General features: G+C 47.4%; 1 protein-coding gene across 2 annotated transcripts; it reads left to right on the top strand.

The window, feature by feature from the left end:
* Positions 1 to 228: 228 nt before the first annotated feature.
* F11R (F11 receptor) lies at positions 229 to 25,124 on the top strand. Of its 2 annotated transcripts, XM_032161238.2 has the most exons (11): positions 229 to 285; positions 394 to 496; positions 20,024 to 20,092; positions 20,250 to 20,357; positions 20,600 to 20,746; positions 21,028 to 21,230; positions 21,399 to 21,501; positions 21,630 to 21,737; positions 21,973 to 21,985; positions 22,287 to 22,335; positions 22,470 to 25,124. In XM_032161238.2, the coding sequence occupies exons 2-11, from the start codon at positions 433 to 435 to the stop codon at positions 22,503 to 22,505; spliced, it is 900 nt and encodes a 299-aa protein (XP_032017129.1). In that variant the 5' UTR covers positions 229 to 285; positions 394 to 432; the 3' UTR covers positions 22,506 to 25,124. The 2 variants fall into 2 exon arrangements, with proteins under 2 accessions (XP_032017129.1, XP_058298968.1); XM_058442985.1 differs by lacking the exon at positions 229 to 285 and having other exon boundaries at positions 353 to 496.
* Positions 25,125 to 26,112: the final 988 nt, after the last annotated feature.

Below are 26,112 nucleotides of genomic sequence, written 5' to 3' on the forward strand. Positions count from 1 at the left end.
TCCTACTTCCTCCTTAGAGGTACTTCTCAGCCCTCCAGCTCCAACTGAGAACCCAGCCAGTCAGGAAGTCGCTACTTCAGGAACACCAACCAATCAGGGGGCCGTCACCTGCTGAAGGTGCGGAATTCGTCTCCTGACGCGACAGTCTCCTGGGCCAATCAGAGGCAGCTCGTGTGGGGAAAGGCGCCATTGCGCCGAGGCGGGGAGTGGCGGCGGGGTAACACCTGGCCGAGGTGACTCTTTCTGAAGAGCAGCGGTTCCTTACACCAATCGGAACGTGCAGAGGTGGGGAGCTGGCCAATCAGGCGCTGAGGGCGGGGCAGGGCGGGGCTCCACCTGGCGGCTGGCTCTCAGTCCCCGCGCTGTAGTCTGCGGAGCTGTGTCTGTTCCCAGGAGCCCGTCGGCGGCTGTTGTGTTGGGAGCCTGATCGCGATGGGGACAAAGGCGCAAGCCGAGAGGAAACTGTTGCGCCTCTTCATATTGGCTATCCTGTTGTGTAAGTTCCCAGAGTTTCGGGAGGAATCGTCTGGTCGGGTCAGAGGTTGGAGAAAGGCTCTCCCCACGCCCCTAACCCGCGGGAGGGGAGGAGCTCAGAAACCTTCCTACATCGTTCTCCTAATTATCTTTTCCACCCCTGGCTGGTCCCTCTTTCACCACTCTCACAGCTGGGTGAGTGGCTGGCTCCCCTCCCCCACACTGGTGAGTTGTGACCGCACCCCTCACGGCCACCAGGAGGGAGCTGACCCATCTGCACACACCAGAGGTACACTCCTCGTCCTCACTGGAGAGGGCCGTCGGGCCAAGGACCCTTCCACACTCATCTACCCAGCGCGCGCTCCACACGCACCTGGGAAGGGCCAGCCTGCCCCTCCAGCGCCCACCCAGCATCCAGGAACCCCGATGCTTAGCCGGGAGCCTTGGCTCCTTTAAGGGTCCTTGGCTCCTTTAAGGGTCCTCGGAGAAAATCAGATGGAGGTGGTCTGGGGTGGAAGTCTCTTTCCCTAGCTTTTGCTGAAGGAGTCTCTGGCTCCTCTGAATCTTTGAATTGCGGCGGTTGCTCTGGGAAAATGTCTGGGTGCACAGTCTAAAGAGGAAATGCAATAGAAACCTGAAATTTCTCTAAGCGCAGCAGAGGTTCCAGCGAAGTTCCTTTCTGGAATAACTACCTCAGGAGTCCTTAATACGTGTTGTTGACTGAGTGACTCTTCCCAGGGGGAGAGTGTATTTGTTGGTTGGCTGGATTCTCATCAGAGCCAGAGCTCTGCCCTCCCCCTGGCTGTGTATGAGAGTTTTTGTTTCCTTTGTAAACTCCCTTTCCTGAGGAACAATGAGGCTCACTTGCTAGGGCATGCCTCTGCCTCTAGATGTGTTTGTGTGGGGCTGAGCGTTTAGTCGGTTGGTTTGTGCGTTAGTCAACCTGTGGCAGCACCTGTGTGTTTATCTGTCTGATTCTTGAGTGTGCGTGTCGTTGTGTGAGTAGTTGTGTCAGTATGTGTTCTACATGAGTCTCCCCCCACCCCCAAGGTTCTTGTTTTAGAAAGTGTTAAATAAATGATTACAATCAGTTTGGTGTATGTAGATTCCCTGCCCGTAGATGGATTGACTGCTCATTTCTACCTTATCACAACATAAACCCTTGGGAGAGATTGGACCAGAGGCATATCTCGTCGTCCTCTTTCTATTTTACTGATAAGGAAACAGGTCCAAGAGGGGAAATGACTGCAATGACAATAGAGTTAGGCGTGGAACCTGGGAATGGAACCAAACCCTCTTGACTTGCTTTTCCTTTTTCCATTCTTGGATCCAGCATCTCAGGCAGCCTATAGCACAAGAACTGTTTGGGATACTGCTTCAGAATCTACTGTCTTACTTACATTTAAACTTACTTTCCCACTAGCTTCTTCATTCATGTCTCCCTCTTTTTTTTTTTTTTTTTTTTTTTGAGACGGAGTTTCGCTTGTTGCCCAGGCTGGAGTGCAATGGCGCCATCTTGGCCCACCGCAACCTCCGCCTTCCGGGTTTAAGCGATTCTCCTGCCTCAGCCTCCCGAGTAGCTGGGATTACAGGCATGCACCATCACGCCTGGCTAATTTTTTGTGTTTAGTAGAGACGGGGTTTCACCATGTTGGTCGGGCTGGTCTTGAACTCCTGGTCTCAGGTAATCCACCCGCCTCAGCGTCCCAACGTGCTGGGATTACGGGTGTGAGCCACCGCACCTGGCCATGTCTCCCTTTTATTCTACTCTTCGAGTTCCCTTTTCTTTAATTTCCCTTTTTTCCCTACCCCTTGCCATTTTACTGCCTGTATTTTAGAACTGCTAGTGACACCCATAGTCAATTTTTGGTTATGTGGTTCTGGTACTAAAGTTTTTTCCAACCTTTGTACTGTGCCAGTATTTTTCCCCTAAGCCCAGAAGTTTCTTCTGGGTGAGTGACTGTATTTATAACAGTGTTTGTCTGTGACTGTATTTGTCAGGCTTAAAGGCTTCCTGGAGCTGCTTCCTCCCTATCCTTTGCCACCGCTTCCTTTCTTTTTTCTCCCTCTAATTTCCTATATTATTTATGATAATCCTAAAATAATCATACTGGCACTGGAAGGGTCATGATAATACCATTTTGAGCTTGGAGGTGTCTTCAGGGAACCAAGCCTCAGTAGTGCAGAGGGAACCTGAGATGTTGTCGCATTAGCCTGTTAGGACAGTGGGTCCTGGGAAGTGACATGTCCAGGGGATGGAGGAACTGACCTTGTAACTTTTAAATCAGGCTAGATCTGGGGTTGGGTTGGGGGAGGGGAGTGATTTGCTTAGTGCAAATAAGGATGGAAATGGGAGCTTGGCCACCACACCTGCCTTCTAGCTTGGCTTTCTCTCTGCCTTGTTTGTGATCTTAGGCAGTAGCTAGTCTTTTCATCTGTAAAATAGGAGTAATACTTGTCCCACCTTTGTCATGAGGATCAACCAGGATAATAGTTACATTACATATACATGAAGGGATTATTTTTGGCAGCTATTATCCCCTATGGATTTTGTGAGGATGGAAGAATGCCAGAATGCTGTCCCTAGCCGAGTAGGTAAAAAAGGAAGCAGGGAGATCCCAAATGGCCAGAGTCAGAAATCAAAAAGCAGGAGCTTTTTCTTGGGTGTCTAGCTTGTCCACTGTCCCTGAGAGGCGTGGATAGGTTGCCCATATGTTCTCCCTGTTCCTCATTGTGGGCTCTGCTGTCAGGGAGGAAGTAGAAAAGGCAAGATAGGACCGACAAGTCAGGCAAAGGCCTGGCCCCAGCTTGGGGAACCTAATGGAGGGGAAACCCTGATCCTGCGGGGCAGAGATCCAGAGGGTAGACACTGGGAGAGCTGGACTTGGGAAAAGTAAAACTGATGACCCAGAGTACTAGCCTCCCTTTCCCTAAGGAACCTGTCCCTTAGAAACGGTTTGGCTGTCTACCAGGTAGGGAGAGACATAGTGGAGGTGAGTGTGGATAGGTCAACTTACAGTGTAACCACAGGGGAGAGAGGGAAACCTGGGTTAGAATGCTGGCATTTGCTCCCCTGCCCTTTCTTGAGTGTGGTATCATCACTGAAGAGTTCCCGGTGGGCAGGGCAGAACTGCTGCCCTGCATCTGGGTCATTCTCTGAGTCCCAGTGTTTCCTACTGATGTTTCTGACTCAAGCCCTTCTAGCTTTGCCCTTTCAGGGACAGGCATACCTCAAAACCATAGACTGGTGAGTCACTCCTCCTTTCCTCTCCCTCTACTCCCAGGAGTGAATTGTTCCCTCCGAACTAGAAACTGGTGACTGGCACTTCCTAGTTCTACCTGGAACTAGGAAATGAGTGGCAGTGGAATTCCAGTGCCCTTTAGTCTTTGCCTTCTGGCTCCAGATCACTTTTTTTTTTTTTTTTTTTTTTTTTTGAGACAGAGTCTCATTCTGTTACCCAGGCTGGAGTGCAGTAGCATGATCTTGGCTCACTGCAACCTCCACCTCTCAGCTTCAAGCGATTCTCTTGCCTTAGCCTCCCCAGCAGCTGGGACTACAGGCACGCGCCACCATGCCTGGCTAATTTTTTGTATTTTTTATTTTTATTTTTTGAGACAGAGTCTCGCTCTGTTGCCCAGGCTGGAGTACAGTGGTGTGATCTCGGCTCACTGCAAACTCCACCTCCCGGGTTCACGCCATTCTCCTGCCTCAGCCTCCCGGGTAGCTGGGACTACAGGCGCCCACCACCACCCCTGGCTAATTTTTTCTATTTTTAGTTGAGACGAGGTTTCACCGTGTTAGCCAGGATGATCTCGATCTCCTGACCTCGTGATCCGCCTGCCTCGGCCTCCAAAAGTGCTGGGATTACAGGCGTGAGCCACCGCGCCCGGCCCCTAATTTTTTGTATTTTTAGTAGAGACAGGGGTTTCACCATGTTGGTCAGGCTGGTCTCGAACTCCTGACTTCAAGTAATCCTCTTGCCTAGGCCTTCCAAAGTGCTTGGGATTACAGGCGTGAATCCCTGCACCTGGCCACTCCGGACCATTTTTACCTCACCATGTTGCTCTTCGGTTCCTTTGTGATCATGGCTTGTGGAGTCTCCAGCCCAGTTCTTTTTTTTTTTTTTTTTTTTTTTTTTGAGACGGAGTCTTATTCTGTCACCCAGGCTGGAGTGCAGTGGCATGATATTGGCTTACCACAACCTCCACCTCCCGGGTTCAAGTGATTCTCCTGCCTCAGCCTCCCGAGTAGCTGGGATTACAGGCACCTGCCACCACACCCGGCTAATTTTTGTATATATTTAGTAGAGACGGGGTTTCACCATTTGGGCCAGGCTGGTCTTGAACTCCTGATTTTGTGATCCACCTGCCTCGGCCTCCCAAAGTGCTGGGATTACAGGCGTGAGCCACCGCGCCCGGCCTTCCAGCCCAGTTCTGATTCAAGATAGAGCTACTGTGATTTAAAAAAAAAAAATACTTATTTAGAATAGGTTAATTGACATGGTTTTATAATTAAAATGATATCAAAGGGGTGGGATATCTCATTCCCATGTTGCTCTTGTTCACCCCAAACCCCAATAGTTTCTTATGTCTCTTCAGTGTTTCATTTTACAGATACAAGTATATATAAATAATACTTGTTTTTTCTCCCCTTTCTGACACAAAAAGAGGCATACTACATATATCCTACATCTTGCTTATATATATATATATATCATGGAGTTTTGTTTTGTTGTTGTTGTTGTTGTTTTTGAAACAGGGTCTCACTCTGTTGCCCAGGCTGGAGTACAATGGCATGATCATAGCTCACTGCAGCCTTTTTTTTTTGAGACAAAGTCTTGCTGTGTTGCCCAGGGAGGAGTCCAGTGGTGTGATCTTGTCTCACTGCAGGCTCTGCCTCCCAGGTTCAAGTGATTCTCCTGCCTCAGCCTCCTGAGTAGCTGGGACACAAGCATGCACCACCATTCCTGTATATATACATCTCTGTTTCTGGTTTTCCTTATTTTGTCTCATTTTTTTATTGAGATAGATGGCCCTGGCTATCATCACTTGTTTTTTCGGGGTTTCACCGTGTTAGCCAGGATGGTCTCCATCTGCTGACCTCGTGATCTGCCTGCCTCGGCCTCCCAAAGTGCTGGGTTTACAGGCGTGAGCCACTGCACCCAGCCTTTTGTATATATTTTTTTAATTTTTTTTTTTTTGAGACGGAGTCTTGCTCTGTTACCCAGGCTGGAGTGCAGTGGCACGATCTCGACTCACTGCAAGCTCCACCTCCCAGGTTCACATCATTCTCCTGCCTCAGCCTCCCAAGTAGCTGGGACTACAGGCGCCCGCCACCATGCCTTGCTAATTTTTTTTTTTTTTTTTTTGTATTTTTAGTAGAGATGGGGTTTCACCATGTTAGTCAGGATGGTCTTGATCTCCTGGCCTTGTGATCTGCCCCCATCGGCCTCCCAAAGTGCTGGGATTACAGGCGTGAGCCACCGTGCCTGGCTAATTTTTGTATTTTTAGTAGAGACAGGGTTTCACCATGTTGGCCAAGCTGGTCTTGAATTCCTGACTTCAAGTGATCCGCCTGCCTTGGCCTCCCAAAGTGCTGGGATTACAGGCATGAGCCACCGTGCCTGGCCTCACTGCAGCCTTGACCTCCTGGGTTCAAGCAGTCCTCCAGTCTTAGCCTCTTGAATAGCTGAGGCTATAGGCAAGCGTGAGTGGTGAGCCATACCTGGCTAATTTTTAATTTTTTTTAGTACAGACAGGGTCTCATCTGTTGTACAGCCTGGTCTTGAATTCTTGGCTTCAAGGGATCCTTTTGCCTCGGCCTTTCAAAATGCTGAATGACAGGTATGAGTCACTACACCTGGCCCATATTGGTTTCTAGGGATTGTGGCCTTGGCTGTTAGGATACATCCCATCCCCCTCCAAGTCAGCTGAGTTCAATTTGCACTTGTTCTGTGGACACATAAATGGGCAACACACATTTCCACCACACCCAAAAATAGATTTAAATGCCATGCACATTTTATGTGATAGGAATAATAAGACTTGTTTATTACATCTGTTAGGTTTGACTAGAGACCCTGGGGATCTCTAAACTCAAACCAGTTTCTGTTTCAGAGATTCAGGAAAGACCTAGATGACCTTGCGTCCAACATAATTGAGGATGAGGTTTCACTATTGTGTGAGAGTTGTGGAAAGCAGTATGAGTGAACACATACTGTGAGAGTGGACACACACTAGGGTTTTCCTGGCATTGAAAACCCAAGAGTTCATCTGCCTGGACTCCCTGATAAGCAGGGTTTCTGTCTAAAGTCCGGCTGTGTCATTTGTTTCACAATGTAGGGGCGGAACAGGAGGAAGCAGCTGGCTGGCAGGAAGTGGATGCTGGGCCCCTGAAGTAAGTCCTGGGCAGGCAGGCTCGACCTTCCCTTGCACTGGGGAGATGGGGTGGTGGGGGAGCTGAGCAGGTAGAACCGGAAATTCTGCAGAGAGGGCGGGAGGGAGCCAGGGAGTGAAAGCGCGCCTGTCTTACCCTGCCATTACCACTTTCTGCCATCCTCAGAGGGCCCGAGCCAGCTGATCGACATCACTGAAGGTGCAGCCAAGGAGGGCTATGTAGACATAGCCTAGCCTGTTGTTGGCCTCACAGAGCCTTCCTCTCGCCCACACATTTCTAAACTGTTCTACCCCAACCCCTGGAAAGGCCCTTCCCTGTGGAACTTCCCTGGCCCAGTGGAGCCTCTTGATCTTTACGAGGAGGCCAACCCTTGTGGGAGTTACTTCAGTCTCTACAGGGTGAGTGGTGGGGAGGAAGGGGAAAACCAGAGTGGAAACTCTAGGTCCAGGTTTTAATTATATTGCAATGTGAAATTCACTTGTTAATCCAACAAACATTGGTGTTTACTATGTTCTGAGCACTGTGCTAGAGATTAGGGGGAAAACATGAAGTTAAACTGGGTATGCTGTAGCTGGTGGGGTGAGGAGGCCCTGACTCATCCTTCCTATTGCAGGGCTCCAGCTCCCTGGCAACTGGGGGGTATGTGAGTCTCATATGCCCAGAGGGAAGTTTGGATGAATTCTTAGAGAAAACCAGAAAGAGACTGGTTGACTGTTTTCCCTCCTTTTCCCCCTCCTCCTCTTTCTTCTTTTTTTTTTTTCTAAATGAACAACAGACACCAGGGCCTACTTGAGTTTAGAGGATGGGAGGAGGGTGAGGATAGAAAAACTACCTTTTGGGTACTTTGCTTATTAGCAGGGTAATGAAATAATCTTTACACCAAACCCTGATGACATGTAATTCATCTGTATAACAAACCTGCACATGTACCCCTGAGCCTAAAATTAAAGTTAAAAATAAATAAATTGGCTGGGTGCAGTGGCTCATGCCTATAATCCCAGCACTTTAGGAGCCTGAGGCGGGTGGATCACCTGAGGTCAGGAGTTCAAGACCAGCCAGGCCAACATGGTAAAACCCCGTTTCTACCAAAAATGCAAAAATTAGCCGAGCGTGGTGGTGGGTGCCTATAATTCTAGTTACTTGGGAGGCTGAGGCAGGAGAATCGCTTGAACCCAGAAGGCAGAGATTCCAGTGAGCTGAGATCATGCCATTGCTTTCTACCCTGGGTAACGAGAGCAAAAACTCTGTCTCAAAATAAATAAATAAATAAATATAATTAATTCAAACTCGACACAAAAGCAACTCAAGGAAAATTCTTTTTTTCTTTTATTTTTGTAAAGATCAGAGCCTCTCTCTTTTTAAAATTTCTTATATTCTTTTTTATGTTGTATTTCTTCTTTTATTTTTTGTTATTGATATCCCTGAGGCATAGAGATGGGATCTTTCTATGTTGCCCAGGCTGGTCTTGAACTCCTGGGCTCAAGTGATTCTCCCATCTTGGCCTTCCAAAATGCTGGGATTATAAGCATAAGTTGCTGCACTGCACCTGGCCAGAAAATTCTAATAATTAACAAGATATCTAGAAAAAAACTAAAGCTTTCTTAGTAAAGTAGTGGAAGGAAGTAGGTCCTTTTCTGTTATGGGTCTGACCTGACCCTTCACGTACAAGGGATGGTTGTTGGTGGGTTCTGTTAAAGAGTCTGGAGGCCTCTGTCTTCTGTGACCATCTTCTCACCCCAGCAGTGCTTTGGTGCAGTTCATCGAGCACCTCCTCTGTGCAAAGTAGTGCTGGGAGCTGGGGAAGGATACAAGCAGAACTCAAGAAACTGAAGACACGTATTGACTAGGTAGAGTACAGACCAGCGTGTGCCCGGGGCTGTCAACAAAGTACAAAATGTTTTAGGAACATAGAGGAGAAGAGAGTAACTTTTTAAAAAGATAAATTTTTTGTTTTATTAAAAAAAGTGATACATGCTCAATGTAGAAAAATAGGAAAATGCAAAGGACTATGGAGAAAATAAAATCACATGTAATTCTATTATCTAGAGATAAACACTTATTACTGGTGTTTCATTCTAGTCTTTATGAATTAACGTGTGATATATGTCTATATTTCCTACAAAATATACTTTTTTTTTTTTTGAGACAGAGTCTCGCTCTGTCGCCCAGGCTGGAGTGCAGTGGCGCAATCTCGGCTCACTGCAAGCTCCGCCTCCTGGGTTCACGCCATTCTCCTGCCTCAGCCTCTCCGAGTAGCTGGGACTACAGGCGCCCGCCACCACGCCCGGCTAATTTTTTTGTATTTTTAGTAGAGACAGGGTTTCACCGTGGTCTCGATCTCCTGACCTCGTGATCCGCCCGCCTCAGCCTCCCAAAGTGCTGGGATTACAAGCGTGAGCCACCGCGCCCGGCCTAATTTTTTGTATTTTTAGTAGAGACGGGGTTTCACCGTGGTCTCGATCTCCTGACCTCGTGATCCGCCCGCCTTGGCCTCTCAAAGTGCTGGGATTACAAGCGTGAGCCACCGCGCCCAGCCAACTTTTTTTTTTTTTTTGAGATGGAATCTCGCTCTGTCACCCAGGTTGGAGTGCAGTGGCACAATCTCGGCTCATTGCAACCTCCACCTCCTGGGCTCCGGCAGTTCTCTGCCTCAGCCTCCCAAGTAGCTGGGATTACAGGCGCCCACCACCATGCCTGGCTAATTTTTTTGTATTTTTAGTATAGACGGGGTTTCACCATCTTGGCCAGGCTGGTCCTGAACTCCTGACCACCTGCCTCGGCCTCTCAAAGTGTTGGGATTACAGGTGTGAGCCACCATGCCTGGCCCAAAATATACTTTAAGGTCCTTTCTATATTATTCCTAAAGTATGGCTATATCATAATTTACTTATTCACCTTTTGTTGGGCATTTAGATTTCTTTTTTTTCTTTGCTATACTAAATAACATTAAATTGGCTGGGCATGGTGGTTCATGCCTGTAATCCCAGCACTTTGGGAGGCTGAGGCGGACAGATCACTTGAGGCCAAGAGTTTGAGACCAGCCTGGCCAATGTGGTGAAACCCTGTGTCTATCAAAAGTACAAAAATTAGCTGGGCATGGTGGTGTGTGCCTGTAATCCCAGCTACTTGGGAGGCTGAGGCAGGAGAATCTCTTGAACCTGGGAGATGGAAGTTGCTGTGAGCCGTGATCGCGCCACTGCACTCCAGCCTGGGCGACAGAGCAAGACTCAGTTTCCAAAAAAAATGGACAATGAAACCTAAATAACATTAAATTGTTCCTGTACATGAATCTTTTTTTTTTTTTTTTTTTTCTAAAGATGGAGTCCCACTGTATCGCCCAGACTGGAGTGCAGTGACGTAATCTCAACTCACTGCAACCTCCACCTCCCAGGTTCAAGCGATTCTCCTGCCTCAGCCTACCAAGTAGCTGGGATTCAGGTGCCTGCCACCACGCCCAGCTAATTTTTGTATTTTGGGTACAGACGGGGTTTCACCATTTTGGTCAGGTTGGTCTCAAACTCCTGGCCTCAAGTGATCCGTCCGCCTCAGCCTCCCTAAGTGCTGGGATTACAGGCGTGAACCACTGCACCCAGCGAAAATCTTTAAACTTACCTTTGATTGTTTTCTTAGGCTATATTCCTAGAAATTGGGGTGAGATTAATTTTGACTGAGGAAAGGTATAACAGATCAATAGACATTTGAACAGGATCTTGAAAGATACATGGGATTTCCTTGCTTGTCCAGTAAAGTTACATATAGCATAATAGTTTTAGAGCCTCAAAATCAGGCAGAGTTAAGATTCCTACCTTGCTGTTTGTAGCCATATGGTTTGGATCAACTGTTTTGTTTTTTGTGTTTTTTTTTTGAGACGGAGTCTTGCTCTGTCACCCAGGCTGGAGTGCAGTGGCTTAATCTCGGCTCAGTGCAACCTCTGCCTCTTGGCTTCAAGCGATTCTCCTGCCTTAGCCTCCCGAGTAGCTGGGATTACAGGTGCCTGCCACCATGCCCAGCTAATTTTTGTATTTTTAGTAGAGACGGGGTTTCACCACATTAGCCAGGCTGGTCTCAAACTCCTGATCTCGTGATCTGCTTACCTCGGACTCTCAAAGTTCTGAGATTACACGCGTGAGCCACTATGCCTGGCCTGGGTCAACTGTTCTAAGCCTCAGTTTTTTCTTTTCTTTTCTTTTTTTTTGAGACGGAGTCTCGCTCTGCGCCCAGGCTGGAGTGCAGTGGTGCAATCTCGGCTCACTGCAAGCTCCGCCTCCCGGGTTCACGCCATTCTCCTGCCTTAGCCTGTCTGAGTAGCTGGGACTACAGGCGCCTGCCACCATGCCTGGCTAATTTTTTCTATTTTTAGTAGAGACGGGATTTCACCGTTGTCTCGATCTCCTGAACTCGTGATCCGTCCACCTCGGCCTTCCAAAGTGCTGGGATTACAAGCGTGAGCTACCGCGCCTGGCCTCAGTTTTTTCATCTGTAAAATGAAATGATAACGATAGTACTTCAATGGTACTTGTCTCATAGGGTTTTTTTTTATTATTAGAGTTTAGTGAGAAAATGCATATAAAGCCTAACATTAATAATATGCCACTTCTACCATTATGCCATTGGCAATCATAAGACCCTGCCAGATTCATGAGGAGGAAACATTTTTTTTTGAGACAGAGTCTTGCTCTGTCATCCAGACTGGAGTACAGTGGCACGATCTCAGCTCACTGCAGCCTCCACCTCCTGGGCTCAGGTGGTTCTCCAGCCTCCCAAGTAGCTGGGACTACAGGTATGCACCATGCCTGGCTAATTTTTGTAATTTTTATCATGTTGGCCCGGCTGGTCTTAAACTCCTGACCTCAAGCAATCCACCCACATCGGCCTCCCAAAGTGCTGGGATTATAGGCGTGAGCCACCGCACCCGGCCCATGGGGAGGAAACTTAACTTAGACTCCACCTCAGTCACAATGTAAGTAGAGCATGGGGGAGGAGATAAATATATAGATAGATGTGGCTGTTTTGGAAAATACTATTTGCCACAGTTGTTTCATTATTATTATTCAGGTACATAGTAATTTCCAGGAATTACATCCTCAGTGTTACAGGCGTTCGTGGGCGTGCATGACTGCAGCTGGTTAATTTTTTTTTTTTTTTTGGTACAGATGGAGGTCTCACTGTGTTGCCCAGGCTGAGAAAACATTTACTGAATGTCAACTTGTACCAGTTTTATTATGCTAAGTGTGGGATACTCAGAATATTAAATAACACATGGTTCCTTTTCACTTGGGGTTTACCATGGGAGACATGCTTGTACACAGATGATATCATTATAATGTAGAAATTGCTTTGACAGTGTTTTGCATGGGATAATTAAAGCCTAAGAAAGAGGCTTAGGTGAGCCTATAGTGAGGACTGGGCATGTGGGAGGTCCTTTTCCAGAAAATAATGTGGATGAATACTGCTGCCCAGATAAAGAGAGGAAAAGGGTGTTCCACATAGCAGAAATAGCACGAGCAAAGGCAGAGATTGTGAAACAGCCCAGTCTTTGCTAGGAATTTTAAGTAGTTTTGTATTGCTTAGAGGGTAAATTGCAACAGTAGAGTGGGTGATGAAGATGATAACCTTATCAAGGGGTCAGATAGTGCTGGAAGAAAGTTCCAGCACTTCCAGGGAGGAGAGAGGGAGGTGGGCGTTTGGCAGAGTATAGGGATTATTGGAACTTTCTTAGCTTGCAGAAAAATTTGGATTTTATCATATAAGCAATGTAGAATCATCAAAAACTTAAAGGAGGTGTCAGATTTGCATTTTTAGGAAGGCTGTGTAGTATAGTGTAGCATTGTATAGTCTCTGCAGTTGGACTGCTTTGGTGTGAATCTGCACTACCACTCACTGTGTGGCCTTAGCCAAGTTACTTAACTACTCTGGGCCTCAGTTTCCCCATGTAAATATGGGTGATAACGATAGAATCACCCAACTCTAAAGGCTGTTGCAGGGATTAAATGATATTACATATAATATGCTTACAACAGTGCCTCAAATATAGTATGTGCTCAATAAATGCTAGCACTTCATCCAGTAGTGGAATGGAGAATGGACTTTCTTTTTTTTTTTTTTTTTTTTTGAGACGGGGTCTTGCTCTGTCGCCCAGGCTGAAGTGCAGTGGTGCCATCTCAGCTCACTGCAAGCTCCACCTCCTGGGTTCACGCCATTCGCCCGCCACCACGCCCGGCTAATTTTTTGTATTTTTAGTAGAGATGGGGTTTCACCGTGTTAGCCAAGATGGTCTCGATCTCCTGACCTTGTGATCCACCTGCCTCGGCCTCCCAAAGTGCTGGGATTACAGGGGTGAGTCCCGCGCCTGGCTGGAGAATGGACTTCCTATACATGGGCCCAAAACCTGAGCAGGCCAAAAATCTATTGATGCCTATAACTTTGTGGCTTTGCTTGTTGTGAACTTAGAGAAAATTAAACTTGACAATGGAAAGGATGGAATTTCCTTCTATTATTGGTTTACCACATACATCAGTAGGACATTTGTATGTGTGTGTACAGTATGGTATGTATGGGCCCAAGGTTAAGTGCAAAAGGGGGGCTGTGAAGAGGCAAGGGAAAATATAAAATAGATGAGGAGTATGGACAGGGAAACTGTGAGTGTCCTGATGTAGATTGGATTCAGTGAGAGCAAGCTCCTAGCTCTGCTGGTACATCTATGAAGGTTCTAGAGAAGGGGCCACCTTTCCAAGGCAGCTGCAATAACAGGAGATACGGTTTGGTAGGCTGGAGTAGGCACTTTTCAGGCTTTATTTATATGTCTTGTTGAAGAAAACACTGAAGTCAGAAAGAAGTATGTGTACAGAAGGGCCTATGAACAGATGATGATAATCATAAAATATAAACTTATTTGGGGCTTCCTGTTCAGACACTGCTCTAAGCACTTTATTTGTACAGTATTATCTTGTTTAGCCCTCAGAACAGCCCTTTGATGTAGAAACTGTTATCCCCATTTTACAGATGGGTAAACTCAGATTTGAAGAGGCCAAGTGGCTTGTCCAGGTCACATAGCCTAGTAAGTAACAGAGCTGGGATTTTTTTTTTTTTTCTTTTCTGAGACAGAGTTTCTCCCTTTTTGCCCAGGCTGGAGTGCAATGGTGCGATCTTGGCTCACTGCAACCTCTGCCTCCCAGGTTCAAGCAATTCTCCTGCCTCCTCCTCCCGAGTAGCTGGGATTACAGGCATGCACCACCACACCTGGCTAATTTTGTAGTTTTAGTAGAGATGAGGTTTCTCCATGTTGGTCAAGCTGGTCTCGAACTCCCCACCTCAGGTGATCCACCTGCCTTGGCCTCATGAAGTGCTGGGATTACAGGCATGAGCCACTGCGCCCCGCCTTTTTTTTTTTTTTTTTTTTTTTTGAGACGGAGTTTCTTGTTGCCCAGGCTGGAGTGCAATAGCACAGTCTCAGCCCACTGCAACCTCTGCTTCCCGGGTTCAAGCGATTCTCCTGCCTTAGCCTCCCAAGTAGCTGGGATTACAGGTATGTGCCACCACACGCGGCTAATTTTTACATATATATTTTTTAGTAGAGACGGATTTTTGCCACGTTGGCCAGACTGGTCTCGAACTCCTGATCTCAGGTGATCCACCTGCTTCGCCTCCTAAAGTGCTGGGATTACAGGCGTGAGCCACCGCACGCAGTCTGGTTCCAGGGGCCTGTTCAAGAATGAGAAGGGGAATGTGGACCAGGATGGCCGAGGTGTCCTGTGGTGAATAGGAAGGGCATGGTGATAAGGCTGACCTTGACTCATGATGTGATAGGCAATCACAATAGACCTTGGGAGTATTGGCACAGTCAGGTCACAGGCAGACATAGTGAATCCTGCAACAGAGGTGGGTGGGAGGACAGTAAGGCGGAGGTTCATGTATTTGAAACGAAAGAACAGAAGCCCAGACCAGGTGATGGCAGTGCAGATTAATGAAGAAAAGGGTAATATGCCTGTAGCCCAATGTGTTTGTGTATATGTGGTATGAATGTGATGATCTGAGAGGACTCACCAAAGAACTTTAGCTAAACCCAGAAGTGGTGGAGGAACAACCATCAAATTCATATGTTGTGATTTGTGTGTATATGTGTGTTTATTTCAAAGGCTAGTTTTTAGTCTAATTAGATGTTGCTGTTTATTTGGGTGGTGCCATAGCTTGGGTTCTTGGGAAGCTGACTCTGAGATGTCAATAATCATACAAGACATTTATTAGGGAGTGCACTTGGGATCCATGCCAGTGGAAAGGAGGGGAAGGAAGCAAGGTTGGACAGAGGGAGAGGCCAAGTTTGCGTTGTAGTCCTGGTGAGGCCTCAGCCTATCCCACAGACAGCTTTGGAACAGAAGTGCCCCCCCATCCTTTTTTTTTTTGAGATGGAGTCTCGCTGTGTTACCCAGGCTGGAGTGCAGTGGTTCGATCTTGGCTCACGGCAACCTCCGCCTCCCGGGTTCAAGTGATTGTCCTGCCTCAGCCTCCCAACTAATTGGGATTACAGTTGCCCGCCACCATGCCTGGCTAATTTTTGTATTTTAGTAGAGATGGGATTTCGCCATATTGGCCAGGCTGGTTTCAAACTCCTGACCTCAGGTGACCTGCCCGCCTCAGCCTCCCAAAGTGCTGGGATTACAGGCTGTTGAGCTGCCACGCCCAGCCTATTAGCATTCTTAATGAGAGTTGAGTAAGAGACTTCCACAGGCATGGTGGCTCACGCCTGTAATCCTAGCACTTTGGGAGGCCAAGGCAGGAGAATTGCTTGAGCTCACGAATTTGAGACCAGCGTGGGTAACATAGTGGAACCTGGTCTCTACAAAAAAATTGTAAAAGTTAGCTGGGCAGGCCGGGTGCGGTGGCTCAGGCCTACAATCCCAGCACTTTGGGAGGCTGAGGCGGGTGAATCACTTGAGGTCAGGAGTTTGAGACCAGCCTGGCCAACATGATGAAACCTTGTTTCTACTAAAAATACAAAAAATTAGCCAGGCATGGTGGCTCGTGCTTGTAATCCCAGCTACTCAGGAGGCTGAGGCAGGAGAATTGCTGGAACCTGGGAGACAGAGGCCTGTAGTCCCAACTACTTAGGAGGCTGAGGTGGAAGGGTCACTTGAGCCCAGCAGGCCAACACTGGGCCCTAAGCAGTAAGCCATAATCGTGCCACTGAACTCTAGCTGGGGCAACAGAGTGAGAAAGGGGGGAGGAGATGGGGAGGTGGGAGAGGGAGGGGAGGAGGGAGGGGAAGGAGGAAGGAGGGAGGAAGGGAGGAGACTTATGTGTCCTCAGGAAGAATTTTCAATTTAATAAAAGCTACTTGGTTTAATTTCCGTATCTATTATTGTTATTATTATTATTTTATTTTTGAGACAGAGTCTTGCTCTGTCACCCAGGCTGGAGTGCAGTGGCACAATCTAGGCTCACTTCAGCCTCCACCTCCTGGGTTCAAGTGATTCTCCTGCCTCAGCCTCCCGAGTAGCTGGGATTACAGGCGCGTGCCACCACCCTCGGCTAGTTTTTGTACTTTTACTAGAGACGAGATTTCGCCATGTTGGCCAAGCTGGTCTCGAACTCCTGGCCTCAAACGATCTCCCCACCTCGGCCTCCCAAAGTGCTGGGATTACAGGTGTGAGCTACCGTGCTCAGCCTCCATATCTATTATTACATTTAAGCATAAATTTGACATTAAAAATATAATGGCAAATATATAAATAAAATAATATCATTAGAAATATTTTATTAGTTTTTCTTCATTAAACCAATGGTTTTTCTAAGAAACAGCTCGGTTTTCTTTTCTTATGTTTTTTAGAGACAGGGTCTTGCTCAGGCACCCAGGCTGGAATGCATTGGTGTGATTGTAGCTCACTGTAACCTCACAGTCTTTGGCTTAAGTAGTCCTTTTGCCTCAGTCTCCCAAGTAACTGGGCTACAGGCATGTGTCACCATGCCTGATTAATTTTTTTTTTTTTTTTGAGACAGAGTCTCACTTTGTTGCCCAAGCTGGAATGTAGTGGCACAATCTCAGCTTACTGCAACCTCTGCCTCCCGAGTTCAAGTGATTCTCCTTCCTCAGCCTTCCAGGTAGCACGCGCCACCACGCCTGGCTAATTTTTGTGTTTTTAGTAGAGAGAAGGTTTCACCATGTTGGCCAGGCTGGTCTCAAACTCTTGACCTCAAGTGATCCGCCCTCTTTGGCCTCCCAAAGTGCTGGGGTTACAGGTGTGACCTACCGTGCCCAGCCTATACCCTTCTTTTTTGAAAACCATGCTATATGGCCAGGCGTGATTGTTCACTTCTGTAATCTCAGCACTTTGGGAGGCCAAGGCAGGAGAACTGCTTGAGGCCAGGAGTTCTAGACCAGCCTGGGCAATGCAGCAAGACCCCAGCTCTTAAAAAAAAAAAATTCCAGCCTGGACAACATGGTGAAACCCTGTCTACTAAAAATACAAAAAATTGCCGGGCACGGTGGCTCATGCTTGTAATTCCAGCGTTTTGGGAGGCCAGGGCGGGTGGATCACCTGAGATCAGGAGTTCGAGACCAGCCTGACCAACATGGAGAAAACCCATCTCTACTAAAAATACGAAATTAGCCGGGCGTGGTGGCGCCTGCCTGTAATCCTAGCTACTAGGGAGGCCGAGGCAGGAGAATCTCCTGAACCTGGGAGACGGAGGTTGTGGTGAGTCTAGATCGCGCCATTGCACTCCAGTCTGGGCAACTAGATCGAAACTCCATCTTAAAAAAAATAATAATAATACAAAAATCTAGTTAGAACTAGCTAGGCGTAGTGGCGGGCGCCTGTAATCCCAGCTACTCAGGAGACTGGGGCAGGAGAATCTCTTCAACCTGAGAGGCAGAGGTTGCAGTGAGCCGAGATCACACCACTGTACTCTAGCCAGGGCGACAGAGTGAGACTCTGTCTCAAAAAAAAAAAAAAAGAAAATTAGGCCAGTCGCTGTGGCTCATGCCTATAATTCCAGCACTTTGGGAGGCTGCAGCGGGCAGATCACTTTAGGTCAGGAGTTTGAGACCAGCCTGAACAACATGGTGAAACCCTATCTCTACTAAAAATACAAAAATTAGGCCAGGTGCAGTGGCTCGTGCCTATAATCTCAGCACTTTGGGAGGCTGAGGCAGGCGGATCACCTGAAGTCGGGAGTTCGAGACCAGCCTGATTAACATGGAGAAACCCCGTCTCTACTAAAAATACAAAATTAGCCGGGCATGGTGGCACATCCCTATAATCCCAGCTACTTGGGAGGCTGAGGCAGGAGAATCCCTTGAACCCGGAAGGTGGAGTTTGCGGTGAGCCGAGATTGCGCCATTGCACTCCAGCCTGGGCAACAATAGCAGAACTCTGTCTCAAAAAAAAAAAAAAAAATTAGCCGGCATAGTGGCAAGCACCTGTAATCCCAGCTGTTTGGGAGGCTGAAGAGGTTCACTTGAACCTGGGAGGCAGAGGCTGCAGTGAGCTGAGATAGCGCCATTGCACTCCAGCCTGGGCAACAGGAGTGAAACTCTGTCTGAAAAAAAAAAAAAAAAAGAAGAGTATAATAAGAGAAAAAAAGGGATATAGGAGTAACCTATATCTTTAGTCTCTTATCTATAAAATGGGAGAGAGAATACTTATCTGGACTAATTCATAGTGTTATTATATCAGATTGAAATACATGTATACAAATATTGTCTAAACATTAATGCCAAAATTTAAAAAAACCTAAAAGACTTTAGAACACATCTATTTCATATTTCAGAGAGGAAGGGAAATCTCAGAGGTCAAGAGACCATATTCAGTTATGTGTATAATTAAGTAAAGGAAAAATGTACTTGAATTTAACAGATGTGCTTGAATTCTACAAACATTTATCTAAGACAGGGTCCTGACTTGAAGCTATAAATAAAAGGATATTTCATGAATTTGACTTTGAAAACATGAATGAGAATAATCGTGTAAGTGCAGGTTTGTAGCTGCATCATGTGATCCCAGAATCCCTGGTCACTGGTTCTTAATTTGACCTTTGTGGGTACCTCCTATGAACCCTGATGCACTTCCCCCATATTATTTAATTAGCCTTGTTGCTTCTCCCTCCCTCCACCCAGCACACACTACCTTTTCTTTTCTTTCTCCATTTGGCAAGTAGAATATTCTAATGAGGTGATCTGGACCCACTTCTAGTGCAAGCTTCACCTCAGAACCAGTTGTGTGATTTTTTTTTTTTTTTTTTTTTTTTTGAGATTGAGTCTTGCTCTGTCACCCAGGCTGGAGGACAGTGGCGCGATCTCGGCTCACTGCAACCTCCACCTCCTGGATTCAAGCGATTCTTCTGCCTCAGTCTCCCAAGTAGCTGGGACTACAGGTGTGCCACCATGCCCGGCTAATTTTTGTATTATTAGTAGAGATGGGGTTTCACCATATTGGCCAGGCTGGTCTCGAACTCCTGACCTCATGACCTCCCCACCTCGGCCTCCCAAAGTGCTGGGTTTACAGGCCTGAGCCACTGCGCCCGGCCCCTGCTGTGTGATCTTAGGCACATTTACTTCTTATACTCTCAGTTCCTCATGTAAACTCGGGATAATAACACACGTCTTGCGGGTCTGTCATGCTTGTTTCCAGGATCAAATGATGCAACGTGTCATAATGTACGCGAAAACACTTTAAAAAGCACCACATGCTCCACAGATGTCGAGTATTATTATTATCCTCATTATGGTTCTGCCCTTCCCTTCCATCCCTTGCCTCCAGCCCTGCTGGCTTCCTTCCAGGATTGTCTTGACAAGTGGCTGCAATCATTTGTTGAGAAGCTTTCTCTGAACGGTGAAATGTCATTCTGGAAGCTGCCCTTGGACTAGTAGAAATCTAATTAGATTATTGGGAGTCACAGAGAGAAAAATTAGAAGCAAAAGAAACTGCATTCCCATTGATAAAAGAAGTATTAGCCGGCAATTGTAGCAAAAAGCACTTAAAGAAGACATTTAGGATCATGGTGACAAAGTGTGAGAGCCAGAGGGAGCATGAGTCTGGAATCCCTTCCTCTTAAGGTCTGTGAATGGAGAAGCCCTGTCCACTGGGTCTGTGACTCCCTCTTCCTGGCATTTCTCTGTCCACTCCTGACGGGGCCCACCTCTTTCTTTCTTCTCAGGCTCCCTGGCATTGGGCAGTGTTACAGTGCACTCTTCTGAACCTGAAGTCAGAATTCCTGAGAATAATCGTGAGTTGGGAGGGGCCGTGGAGGGTGTGAGGGTGAGCAGTTGCCGGCCGCCTGGGGACCTAGAGAGCACCCAGCCCAGCCTGCAGTCTGGGGCTGTTCCCCATCTTGTGTATTTGCTGCTGCTTCCTCCTTCGGCTCATTTTGATCCTGTCTGCAGCTGTGAAGTTGTCCTGTGCCTACTCGGGCTTTTCTTCTCCCCGTGTGGAGTGGAAATTTGACCAAGGAGACACCACCAGACTTGTTTGCTATAATAACAAGATCACAGGTGAGTTGCTTCTCCTCCTTTCTGATTGCCTAGGTTGTGGAGGGATTATCATGCCTGGATTCTACGATCCAGGCTTTGTGCCTTTATCCCAGGGCACACCCTGGGGCTCAAGTCCTCATGGCCTTCCTACCCCCCTTTCTGGGGGAAGAGGAGCACACTTGCGTACCTTGGATGCCCCCTTCATCAGACTCCCTTAGCTCTCCAGTTCACTCTGTCCTTGCCCTTGCCTCCTCTTGTGGTAGCTTCCTATGAGGACCGGGTGACCTTCTTGCCAAGTGGTATCACCTTCAAGTCTGTGACACGGGAAGACACCGGGACATACACTTGTATGGTCTCTGAGGAAGGTGGCAACAGCTATGGGGAGGTCAAGGTCAAGCTCATCGTGCTTGGTACGTGCCCCATGTCTTCTGGGTAGGCCCGGAGTTAGTTACTTCTCATAGCAGGCTCTGCTGCGCTTTGGAGCTCTTTGATGGTGAGAATACCCACAGGTGGGCTATTCAGAGTCCTGGAGCTGCCAGAGAGGGGATGAGCCCCTGGTTAGGTGGCAACCAGGGGCATGGTGAGGGCAGGAGGCTCGAGCCGAGTAGATGGGGATACCATTCTAGTTGGTTACTTAGACTCAAGCAGCCCCCACCCTGTACTCAGCACCTTCTGTCTTTCCGTTCCACAGTGCCTCCATCCAAGCCTACAGTTAGCATCCCCTCCTCTGCCACCATTGGGGACCGGGCAGTGCTGACATGCTCAGAACAAGATGGTTCCCCACCTTCTGAATACACCTGGTTCAAAGATGGGATAGTGATGCCTACGAATCCCAAAAGCACCCGTGCCTTCAGCAACTCTTCCTATGTCCTGAATCCCACAACAGGAGAGCTGGTATGGATGGGGTGGTGGTGAAAGATGTGTGGGGGATGCAGTTATAGAACCCCAAAAGGTGGGAGGAAGAACAGGCAACAGGGTGAACTTGGAACTGGGGTCAAGAGACATTAAAAAATGACTATTTTGCTTCTTCAAGCAGGAAGCCAATTTGTTTTTCTTCCTCAGGTCTTTGATCCCCTGTCAGCCTCTGATACTGGAGAATACAGCTGTGAGGCACGGAATGGGTATGGGACACCCATGACATCAAATGCTGTGCTCATGGAAGCTGGTGAGAGTTAGGGCTTGAGCCCAGACCTGGGGTGGGGATTGGGGTCTGCTTTTCATCCTGCCATTGGTGATACTGTAGGTACTGTGAGTGAGTATCCCCGTGCCTGACTTCTCATTTGTGTCTCGCAGTGGAGCGGAATGTGGGGGTCATTGTGGCAGCCGTCCTTGTAACCCTGATTCTCCTGGGAATCTTGATTTTTGGCATCTGGTTTGCCTATAGCCGAGGCCACTTTGACAGTAAGTATCTGCCCCCAGAGGCTCTCCTTTGTACTGCCCCCATCCCAGGGCCTGGCATGGGTGTCATCTGAGTTCTGACTCTGATACTATGCTCATGTGTGTGGGTGTTGTCCCCTGGGGAACACTGAACACCCATCTAACACACACCAAGAGCTGGGGGCCTGCCCCTCCATCTTCCCAAGCCATGCTGTCTTCTGTCCTGCTGACACTCATGATCCCATTTCTTCTCTTTCAGGAACAAAGAAAGGGTGAGTGAGGTGCTGTCCTGGGGTTCTCCAAGTTTGAGAGCATGGATGCATGTGGTTTGAAGCTGAAGTGGGCCTGGGGGAATGGGGTTGAAGGCAGAAGCAACCAGTTTGGAGGGAAGGCATTTGGATATCCAGCCCTTTCTCTGTGGCCTTAGCCCTGGGCCTGTTATCTCCACCCATAGCTTTCTGCTGCGCACTCTGTGCTTCTGTAGCATTCTCAGTTCTGGCCTTTAAAGTTGGCAAGGAGAGGTTAATAAGCACCTAGGTGGCTGAGCGTCTCCGTCTTCTGGCTTGTTCACAGGACTTCGAGTAAGAAGGTGATTTACAGCCAGCCTAGTGCTCGAAGTGAAGTGAGTATGCCTTCCCTGGGCAGGGGTGGGCCACCTGGGGCTGGAGTGAGGAGATTTCTAGCCCATGTTTATGTGTTTTGGGGATTATCAGCTAAAGAAGACTATTGAGAGTTGACTGGATGTTGTATTTGCAGGGAGAATTCAAACAGACCTCGTCATTCCTGGTGTGAGCCTGGTCGGCTCACCGCCTGTCATCTGCACTTGCCTTACTCAGGTGCTACTGGGACTCTGGCCCCTGATGTCTATAGTTTCACAGGATGCCTTATTTGTCTTCTACACCCCACAGGGCCCCCTACTTCTTAGGATGTGTTTTTAATAATGTCAGCTATGTGCCCCATCCTCCTTCATGCCCTCCCTCCCTTTCCTACCACTGCTGAGTGGCCTGGAACTTGTTTAAAGTGTTTATTCCCCATTTCTTTGAGGGATCAGGCAGGAATCCTGGGTATGCCATTGACTTCCCTTCTAAGTAGACAGCAAAAATGGCGGGGGTCCCAGGAATCTTCACTCAACTGCCCACCTGGCCGGCAGGGATCTTTGAATAGGGATCTTGAGCTTGGTTCTGGGCTCTTTCCTTGTGTACTGACGACCAGGGCCAGCTGTTCTAGAACGGGGATTAGAGGCTAGAGCGGCTGAAATGGTTGTTTGGTGATGACACTGGGGTCCTTCCATCTCTGGGGCCCACTCTCTTCTGTGTTCCCATGGGAAGTGCCACTGGGATCCCTCTACCCTGTCCTCCTGAATACAAGCTGACTGACATTGACTGTGTCTGTGGAAAATAGGAGCTCTTGTTGTGGGGAGCGTAGTAAATTTTCAGAGAACTTGAAGCGAAAAAGATTTAAAACCACTGCTCTAAAGAAAAGAAAACTGGAGGCTGGGCGCAGTGGCTCATGCCTATAATCCCAGAGGCTGAGGCAGGTCGATCACCTGAGGTCAGGAGTTCAAGATCAGCCTGACCAACATGGAGAAACCCTACTAAAAATACAAAATTAGCCAGGCATGGTGGTGCATGCCTGTAATCCCAGCTGCTCAGGAGCCTGGCAACAAGAGCAAAACTCCATCTCAAAAAAAAAAAAAAAGAAAGAAAAGAAAGCTGGAGCTGGTGGCTCAGGCCATCACCCTTCCCTTGGCTGGAACTACTGGACAGACCCTTTTGAGATGTGCCTGTGGTGCTGTGGAGATGTGTGTAGTGGTCTTAGCTCTTTGTTGAGCTTGTGTGTGTGTTGTGTGGTCTTAGCTGTATGCTGAAATTGGGTGTGTGTTGGAGGGCTTCTTAGCTCTTTGGTGAGATTGTATTTCTATGTGTTTGTATCAGCTGAATGTCGCTGGAAATAAAACCTTGGTTTGTCAAGGCTCTTTTTTGTGGGAAGTAAGTAGGGGAAAAGGTCTTTGAGGGTTCCTGGGCTCCTTTGTACACAGGAAAATGCCTCGAAGCCTTGCTTCCCAGCAACCTGGGGCTGGTTCCCAGTGCCTGGTCCTGCCCCTTCCTGGTTCTTATCTCAAGGCAGAGCTTCTGAATTTCAGGCCCTCATTCCAGAGCCCTCTTGTGGCCAGGCCTTCCTTTGCTGGAGGAAGGTACGCAGGGTGAAGCTGATGCTGTACTTGGGGGATCTCCTTGGCCTGTTCCTCCAAGTGAGAGGAGAAGGTACTTACTCTTGTACCTCCTGTCCAACCAGGTGCATTAACAGACCTCCCTACAGCTGTAGGAACTACTGTCCCAGAGCTGAGGCAGGGGGATTTCTCAGGTCATTTGGAGAACAAGTGCTTTAGTAGTAGTTTAAAGTAGTAACTGCTACTATATTTAGTGGGGTGGAATTCAGAAGGAATTTGAAGACCAGATCACGGGTGGTCTGCATGTGAATGAACAGGAATGAGCTGGACAGCCTGGCTGTCATTGCTTTCCTCCTCCCCATTTGGACCTTTCTCTGCCCTTACATTTTTGTTTCTCCATCTACCACCATCCCCCAGTCTATTTATTAACTTAGCAAGAGGACAAATAGAGGGCCCTCTTGGCTTGATTTTGCTTCTTTCTGTGAAGGATATACTAAGTGCGACTTTGCCCTATCCTATTTGGAAGTCCCTAACAGAATTGAGTTTTCTATTAAGGATCCAAAAAGAAAAACAAAATGCTAATGAAGCCATCAGTCAAGGGTTACATGTCGATAAACAATAAATTTTCCAGAAGAAATGAAATCCAACTAAACAAATAGAGCTTATGAAATGGTTCAGTAAGGATGAGTTTGTTGTTGTTTTTATCACCCAGGCTGGAGTGCAGTGGTGTGATCTTGGCTCACTGCAACCTCCTCCTCCCGGGTTCAAGCCATTCTCCTGCCTCAGTCTCCTGAGTAGCTGGGATTACAGGTGCTAATTTTTGTATTTTTAGTAGAGACAGGGTTTCACCATGTTGGTCGGGCTGGTCTCAAACTCCTGACCTCTTGATCCGACTGCCTTGGCCTCCCAAAGTGATGAGATTACAGGTGGGAGCCACCATGTCTAGCCAAGGATGAGATTTTTAAAGTATGTTTCAGTTCTTTGTCATGGTTGGAAGACAGAGTAGGAGGGTTATGGAAAAGGTCATGGGGAAGCAGAGGTGATTCATGGCTCTGTGAATTTGAGGTGAATGGTTCCTTATTGTTTAGGCCACTTGTGAAGAATATGAGTCAGTTATTACCAGCCTTGGAATTTACTTCTCTAGCTTACAACAGACCTTTTGAACTGGAAAACACCTTGTCTGCATTCACTTTAAAATGTCAAAACTAATTTTTGTAATAAATGTTTATTTTTCACATTGAGTTTGTTTAAATCCTGAAGTTCTTACCTTAAGAGAATTGGGACTCCTAGAGTGATTGGACATTCAAAATATTCCTGATAGTCTTGTTAATTAAGAGATTAGGATATCTTTCCATTACCTTGATAATTACATTTTAATTTAGCTTTTTTCATTGGCCTGTGTTTAAATGCAAATAACCCCACAATGGACATTTCCTATGTTAAAGTGACATTTAGGGGATAAAAAATGAGAGCAGTTCCATGGATTTTGGTGTTTCCCTTGAGACATGAACTCAGCATAATCTGGGATAAAATGATTGAGTGTTAAGGATGTGTTTGTTGTTCCTGTCTTTTTTTATTTTCTTCAAAGTATACAACATGGTTTGATATGCATATACATTTGTGTAATGATTGCCATGGTCAATTAACACATCACCTTTTTTTGTGTGTGTGTGAGGGAGTCTTGCCCCGTTGCCAGGCTGGAGTGCAATGGTACGACCTTGGCTCACTGCAACCTCCACCTCCTGGGTTCAAGCAATTCTCTTGCCTCAGCCTCCTCAGTAGCTGGGACTATAGGCACGTGCCACCATGCCCAGCTAATTTTTGTATTTTTAGTAGAGATGGGGTTTCACCATGTTGGCCAGGATGATCTCGATCTCTTGACCTCATGATCTGCCCGCCTCGGCCTCCCAAAGTGCTGGGATTACAGGCGTGAGTCACCGCACCTGGCCACATCACCTCCCATGTTCTATCTTACATATTCAGAACTTGTTCATCTTGTAACTGAAAGCATGTACCCTTTGACCAACATTGTTTTTCCTGTCTTAACAGGATCTACAGATCAAGGACAGGGGAGGGGATAGTGGAGGAAAATGGAGTTAGTCTGTTTCTAAATGAGGGGACAGTATGTTTCTTGGGGCCTGAGGACAGCTTAATAAAGTAGACAAATGAAAAACAACAATTTGCATTAAAAAATATCCAATTCTTTAGCTTTTCCAGCTTGTTATGCCT

The sequence above is a fragment of the Hylobates moloch genome, unplaced genomic scaffold (genome assembly GCF_009828535.3).
Source record: "Hylobates moloch isolate HMO894 unplaced genomic scaffold, HMol_V3 SCAFFOLD_8, whole genome shotgun sequence".
Taxonomy (NCBI): Eukaryota; Metazoa; Chordata; class Mammalia; order Primates; family Hylobatidae; genus Hylobates; species Hylobates moloch.

Coding starts and splice junctions, on each gene's coding strand:
- F11R (XM_032161238.2), top strand. CDS start 433: ATGGGGACAAAGGCGCAAGCCGAGAGGAAACTGTTGCGCCTCTTCATA. Junction 497..20,023: donor CATATTGGCTATCCTGTTGT/GTAAGTTCCCAG, acceptor CTTTCTTCTCAG/GCTCCCTGGCATTGGGCAGT. Junction 20,093..20,249: donor CAGAATTCCTGAGAATAATC/GTGAGTTGGGAG, acceptor TCCTGTCTGCAG/CTGTGAAGTTGTCCTGTGCC.